The sequence below is a fragment of the Sodiomyces alkalinus genome, assembly GCF_003711515.1.
Source record: "Sodiomyces alkalinus F11 unplaced genomic scaffold SODALscaffold_3, whole genome shotgun sequence".
NCBI classification, from domain to species: Eukaryota; Fungi; Ascomycota; class Sordariomycetes; order Glomerellales; family Plectosphaerellaceae; genus Sodiomyces; species Sodiomyces alkalinus.
In genome coordinates, this window is record NW_021167081.1 from 4,284,164 (window position 1) to 4,291,733 (window position 7,570).

Here is a 7,570-nt window from a genome sequence, read left to right on the forward strand (position 1 = left end):
CTACGTATAATCCGTAAAGCTCTAGGCTTTAACCTAGGCGCCTCTGCCAAGGTCGCTAGCGCTGAATTATACGCTATTCTTTAGTATATACTATTAAAGACCTCTTAAGGAATATTATCGCGTAAAAGTTAGCTACGGCTCTTAGTAATACAAGATACCCACTATACCTGCACGGCGTTAAGGCCCTTAAGGTAGTCGTCGAATTCCATCTTTAATAATCTTCTAACAACTAATCGCCGATTTAGGGGGATGGCGTAGGTGGTAGATATGCCTGGTAGCCGCGTTGGGCCGTGGGTTCGAATCCCACTCCCCTTAATCGCGCGCGAACGTTTTAATTAGCGCGCGACCTACCCGGAGCTCCTGCACGTTATAGGGGTCCCCGCACATTCGGTATGATATTTATTAGCTTACGTGGTAATAAGTGGAACTATACTGCCTCCGGTATATACCCTCTTTAGGGAGGGAGGGTATATACCCTACTACGCGTAATTAAGCGTATATATATATATATATATACGACTACGATTAGGCTATGTAAGCTAGGGCACTTCGTGGAGCGCGTAACCTAATAAGATAGTTCCCGGAACGATAAGAAACCTAGACCGCTATAGCCTTAGGAAGCTATTTATAAGGATTTTACCTTACTGTTAACAGGTTTATATATATAGACTAGTTAACTCGTTATAGGGTTAGTCTCCTTAATAGACTCGCGGTATAGCTCCAGGGCTATATACGTGTATTAAATAAAAAGAAATAATCGCCGATTCGTGGATATATTACCTATTAGCTGTTAGATCTATAAGCTACGTAGGCGAGTGCTTTATAGTTATAATAGCTTAGGTAGCCTAAAAGTCGGTATAGTCGGGTAGATTAGGTTCCTAAGGAGGGGGAGCCGGATTATTAGGGCGTGAATATCGCTAAACGCTTTTAAATATAGCTACCAATTCGTAGCGGCGGCGCTGAAGCTTCTAGTCCTTATAAATATAATAGACTATAGTGTTGCTCTTATTTATCTTGCCGAAGGTAGGCCGTTAAAATAGTTCTTTCGGTAGGATTATAAAGGGTTCTCGGTTCAATATATCGGCTTAGCTAGTATAGATCTTAAGTAGTAGGAGGGTAAGTAAAAATAGTATATCGTTACTTAGTAAGTAAGACTCTTAATTATCAGATATAGCATAACCGGAACTGGTTAAAATAGGGTTAGAATTAAAGGGTAAATTAATTATAATAATATATAATTATTATAACTATACAGGACCGTCAGGAAACTGCTGCCACCGTAATATCTATAGTGAAGATTCTGCAGGTGTCTACCCGGATTAACGAGATTATAACCCTTCGGTTAAATCCGGCCCGTAATATAATCGTAAGACTATAGTCTATTTAACAAATCTACCTATATCTTCGTAAGGTCGGTTTTATTCATTACGCTGCTTATAAAACCCGGCCTGATATAGCTAAGACTACTTTAAGGCTCGCCGAATTTAGTATTAACCGATTAGAATAGTATCATAATACCGATAATAGGTGCCTAAAGTATCTCGGCTCGATAAAGACCCGACGCCTTTACTTCGGACCACGTTAAGACTACTAAAAGCCTACACTTTTCTATACCTCTAACGCCGCCTTCACGGACAATCGTAAAACTAGTATAGCTTATAAGGTTACACAATATTACTATTCGGCGGTTCTACAGACTAGAATACTATAAGTAAGTAAGCGTCGTGACCCTAAATACTAAGGCTAAGCTTATAGCACTTTCTGCCACTACTAGGTAGTATATCGCGATAAGGTGTTTAATAAAGAACCTTACCCTTACTTTTAAGGAGACACTACTAATAGTATACTACGGTTATTAATAAACTAAGCAGCTGCTAGAATAGCCCAGGCCGTAGGTCACCTCTAAATTAAGGTATCTTTATATCCACGCCTTTTAGACCCGATAAACAGTTTAAAAAGGACTATCTCGATTAATAAGATCGCTACTGATAATATAGTTAGTAATAGTGTTATAGAGATACTACTCCAGTAGAAACACAGGGCGTTTATATAGCTACTTAGTATAAATGTCCCCATATTAGATTAAAGTAATTACTAAGAGAAAATACTCTTCGGTCGGCTTTTAACCAAAGGGAAACGGTTAATTAGATTATTATTTTAAATGTTTTTATATCCCCATTGACTATTATTTAGGCGCCTACTTTGAATACTTTTTAATCGCTTTTTAGGCTTTAATACCTTTAAGGCCGTTAATTAACATCTAGGCCTATTTTACCGTAGGATTTATGTTTTAACAAGCGGAATACTTAAGATTAATCCTATAGTTGTGGGGAGGGGTATATTAGATACCTATAGCCATCTTATCGTCGTATAACAAACTATATTATATTAGATATATAGAGTATATCAATCCTATGTACCTATAGTTGTTTTCTCTGTATTTTCCAAGTCGTTAGATATCCCTGTAGTGTACTCCGACCTTTACATAGATATATACATATATAATTCCGTACCTTTATTTATATTCTAACTGTTGAACTATATAAGACACTAGAAGTACTTACTTATGTAGGGGAGTTCCCTTTTAGTATAGCGGTACATTTTTAATCTGACAGTTATAAGTCTAGGAGGATTTATTCCTATAAGTTCCCTGCCTTAAGTCACCCATTCCAACCCTAGCCGAGGAGATATCTGAAAAGAATAAGAGAGAGATCCACTAGAGGAGCGTTATATCTAATCAAAGAGAGCCGCCTTGATGCTAATAATGCATCTAGCCTTTATTAAGCGCGAAGATCGTCCTTCACACAAGGCTAGGGGTGTGTGTTAAACTATATAAGACACCAGAAGTACCTACTCAAGTGGGGGAATTCTCTTTTAGTATAGCGGTATATTTTTAGTCTGATACTAATAAATAGCTTTAACTACCTACCCGCTAAGTATAGCCAGGCAGTAAGGAGATATATCGTATAGACCTTATCAAGGTAGAATAATCTAATAGCCGATTACGAGATTTCGATATAGAAGGTAGATAATCCTAGGACTATCGGGTATTAACTTTGCCTTCTATAACCTCACGTCTTCGTAATATACTACGGCCTTAATATAATTAAGTTAGAACCTCTTAATCCAACCGTTTTTATCGTCTTTACCCTTTACAGTTACACTATATTCCACAGAATATATATTAACATAACAATATATTTTCAGGCTCGATACCAAAACGTCTAGGCGCCGTAATCTATCCCTTTATAATTATAGGACATTTCTATATATGCTTCGCGAAATAGCAGGAGTCGTACATTTCCTACTTCTAGAGTAATTCGGTGCCCGGGGTTAGGGGCTACTAGTTAAGGTTATTTATTAGATGCCTATAGCTATCGTATAGGTATACGGACCACGATATAGTCCCTAAGAGATCTATACCTGACTAAGGGCTTTGGATCTCGGGGACCTCGGGTACCAGGATATAATAAAGGCGGATACCGGAAAAAACCGGAGAGAATCCAAATAATATAGTACCTATAACAGAGTCTTTACTACCTAAATTAAGGGTATAAAAGACGTACACAGATATAACTTTATATAATATATATATATAAGATTTCTACTCTACTAAGTGAATTATATAAATACTGTTTAGATATACGATAATAGCCACCTTAGCGACGTATAATAAACTATATTATATTAGATATATAGAGTACCTTATTCCTATACATCCACACTTATTTCCCCTAGTTTTTCACTATAGTTAGACATCCCTATAAAGTATCAAAAACGTCACTTAGATAAATACACACATCATTCCGTACCTTTATTTGTGTTCTGACATTGTTAGTCCGCAACTTCCAGAGAAGCCCCAGAGCAGTCACTATTAATCCTGATCCGAAGAGGAACCCCTTACATATCCATGGAAATACGCTTACTACCCGTGCAGAACGCAATGGAAGAATTAAGCAGCTGAAAACGGAACAATATCACGATCTCACTTGCCGACCCACTTAGCTCAAGGACTGAATTCCCGCCTATCTGTCTTCATTTCTTTTTTCTTATTTCATGGGATCAAGCCATGTGTCTACTTCTGCATCATGAGCTGGACAAATTCATTGTCTAAGAAATGGAAGAAACCGGTGTCAGCGGGCTCTGCAATATGGAGATGCGAAACTGATATGCTCACAGTCAATTCGTCCGTCGCCGTCCTGGTCTGCCTCTCGGATCATCTCGTCGACTTCGTCGTCTGTGAGTTTCTCGCCAATAGACGTCATGACATGACGGAGCTCAGCCGCCGAGATAAAGCCATTGTTGTCTCGGTCAAATACCTAGACAAAGCATCATTATGGAGCCATCGCTAATCCGAAGCAAGGAATTGTAATATACCTTGAATGCCTCGCGAATTTCCTCCTCCGAATCCGTGTCCTTCATCTTTCGGGCCATCATAGTCAGGAATTCTTAGGACAGCGGGACTTTAGCCTAGGCTCATGCATCGATAGCATTTGCTTGAATACCTACCGGGGAAATCAATAGTGCCATTATTATCAGCATCGACTTCGTTAATCATGTCTTGAAGTTCGGATTCGGAAGGATTTTGCCCCAAGGAGCGCATAACCGTGCCGAGCTCCTTGGTTGTGATTTGACCTATGGGGTTGTTCAGCTTGTGTATATTTGTCCGGAAAAAGTCTTTGGCGGGTTGGGTTTGAACGAAGAGCCAATCGGTATCGTGACCTGTCAAGGAAGAGTCGCTTGGGACGTGGAGGGGATATACTAACCATCGCCGTCCTTGTCCTATGATAGGGTCAGTGAATGCCACGGGAGATGGAGTAACCCTGACCAGTAGAAGGAATGTTGTACTGAGTAGACTTAGGGGTATATGTACGAACAAATAGAGAAAATGCTTCCTTGAACTCAGAGACCTGTTCCTCGGTGAGCGAGTCGGCCTATGTGCGGACAAATGTTAGTATCATCTCGCTGAAGCTAGGGCTGCTACTCTTGGCCCTGGTCTGCTTGGGACGGTAGGAATGACAAGACAAAGGCTGGAAAAGATATTAGAAGAAGATAAAAGACTAACCATGGTGTCGGAATGTTCAGAAGTCTTTCTATAGAGCAGGATGGTCTCGGGGCGCGACAGATATCCGTTTCTACAGAATCCGAGTGGGAGGAGGAGAAGTGTTATGCGCTAGTCACCGTCAGGGGATAAGGGAGGGGAACATAGACTTTCCACCAAGGGACGAATTAGAACCACAGAAATGCGACATGTCAAATCCGTGTTTGGATTAGGTAGAGAGGCGGCCTTGCCTAGAAGAAACCTCGTGTCACACGTTAAAATAGCACTTATATAATTAACTTAATAGAGCCGAAATCTCGTAGATATATATTACATTAAGTTATATCTATATAAGTCTCTTATACCCTTACTTTCGGTAGTGAAGACTCTGTTATAGGTACTATATGATTTAGATACTATCCGGTCTTTTCCGGTATCTGCCCTTATTATATCCTAATACCCGAGGTGCCCGAGTCCAAAGCTCTTAGTCAGGTATAGATCCCTTAGAGACTATATCGTAGTCCCTATACCTAAATAACACACCACTTTAGTTAAGGTGGGTCTTCCTAGGTTAATTAACTAATTAGAGACTTCGGTTTAAACCAAAAGCTCTTAACTTTTCTATTATAAAATTAATAGTTAAGGGAAAATACCCCTATAAAAGGGATCTAAATCCGCCCTATTTAACCGATTAATTTAATTCTATCTTAATTAGTTCCTTAATCCTGATTAGCCGAATCTGCTTAATCGGATCTATATCTATTAGATCTACTACACCCTCAAGGGCCTTTATTATCGCTACGGCCGCGGCTTTAGTGTATTTAATCTCTTCGTGTAGTTACTTGAACTACTCGATACGATCCTTTTAATCCGTAAAATTAAGCTATTATTAGAGTCTTTTAATCCCCGCCTCTAGTAATACCTTTATTAAACCGTCTGCGATTATATCCTTCGTATTAATATATATACCCTTAAAGAGGCCTTACTGTTAATATTACTAATAATATCCTTCGAGTATATCCTTCAAGTACCTTCGTACTGGAACAAAGGATATCTTCCCCGTAAGCCTAGACCGTTCTCTTTCGAGTCAGAAAAAGGATTACGATATTATTACGATACCGATCTTAGATAATAGATTACGATATTATTACGATATTGATCCCTTTTCTAAAGAAGGAGAGAACAAAGGATATTAGCCTATCCCCTCGGTTCGGTTCTTCTCTCCATTATTCTTCTTCTTTATCGCTTTTATATAATCCACACGCGCGGAGAAATCCTATATTATAATCCTATTATTACTATCTATTTTTCCACTGCTTTTCGTGACTTTCATCCCTTCCACTTATCCGAAATTTTGAAAAGGCTATAAGCCCGGAAAAGCTCGACTAAAGTCTCGAAACAATATATTCCTTAATTACCTACGGTCGTAATCTAAAAAGAGAAACCCCTGATTGTAAATAATAGTCTCCTTTCCTATCCGATATTCCACTCTACCTACTACTAACACTACCTACCTACCTACTAACCTACCTGCCTATATTCCTACTTCTACGATCCTATGGTTTAATCGGTTAGTCGGCTTAGTCGTATGTTTATAAATCCATAAAATCTACTAAATAAATATATAAGCTACGATTACGTGAATTAAATAGGGGCACTCTTTATTCTTTACGTACGAATACTATAACGACTATACTACGAGGGTTATTCTAGTTATATAACTAGGATACTTTTCGTTACTTATAAGTCTTTAATTGTACCCGAGACTTCTATATCTATATATTTTCCGACCGTGGAATTCTATATAAATATCGTATTTTCTACACGACCGTAAATCCCCTTATTCCGCGAAGACCTATTTTAGGGTCCTCGCATATAAAGGAATTATACTAGCTCCGCTTTAGACCTATCAGAATAAGGGAATACTATCTTTAGAACTAAAGGAACTCTACTACCTATATATACGGGTATTGTTTTTATTTATCTACGAAGCCGTTTTTCCTTTTTAAGAATAAAGAACTATATACTGGCTTTAATTTAGACCCGCACGAATAAAGGTATCGCTATAGTGATTACCCCGTGTATAGAATAAAGAAAGGAATAAAGAAAAGGACTATTTTCCTTATTTATATTATAACTTTATTAGTTCTTATCTAAAATAAATAAAAGAAATATAATTCAGAAGCTCTTAAGATACCCGCTTAGGCAGAACTTAAAGATATTAACGTGAAGAAGCTTAAGGGTAGTCAGGACTACTAAACCTAGATAATAGCTATATGTCCTTACTTTATATATAAGGGAAAGCTTCTAAAACAGCTTATAAAACCCCTCCTCAAAATACCAATAATAGGGTAAAAGAAGAAGATTTAAAGACTACTAGAGATATACTCTCCGCTCTATGAGATAGGCCCCTAATATAGGTTTAGGACCTTAATTTTACTTTAGAAATCTAGGAAAAGCTAAAATCCCCATATAAGAAAAAGGGGTTTTAAGCAGATTATAGCGTCCTTATATGGCTTTTTAACCTAG

At 38.2% G+C, this 7,570-nt stretch overlaps 1 protein-coding gene and 1 non-coding gene across 2 annotated transcripts; one reads left to right on the forward strand and one right to left on the reverse strand.

Annotated features, from left to right (window-relative positions):
* Window positions 1-243: 243 nt before the first annotated feature.
* Window positions 244-315, forward strand: SODALDRAFT_t84. Its single transcript has one exon. It is a non-coding gene; the product is annotated as a tRNA-Thr (tRNA).
* Window positions 316-3,702: 3,387 nt separating this feature from the next.
* On the reverse strand, window positions 3,703-5,093 carry SODALDRAFT_309937 (EF-hand protein). The gene is made up of 7 exons (XM_028609119.1): window positions 5,066-5,093; window positions 4,878-4,934; window positions 4,767-4,782; window positions 4,510-4,635; window positions 4,378-4,448; window positions 4,178-4,319; window positions 3,703-4,110 (listed from the first exon to the last, which is right to left on the reverse strand). The coding sequence occupies exons 1-7, from the start codon at window positions 5,066-5,068 to the stop codon at window positions 4,076-4,078; spliced, it is 450 nt and encodes a 149-aa protein (XP_028467941.1). The 5' UTR covers window positions 5,069-5,093; the 3' UTR covers window positions 3,703-4,075.
* Between the last annotated feature and the right edge of the window lie 2,477 nt (window positions 5,094-7,570).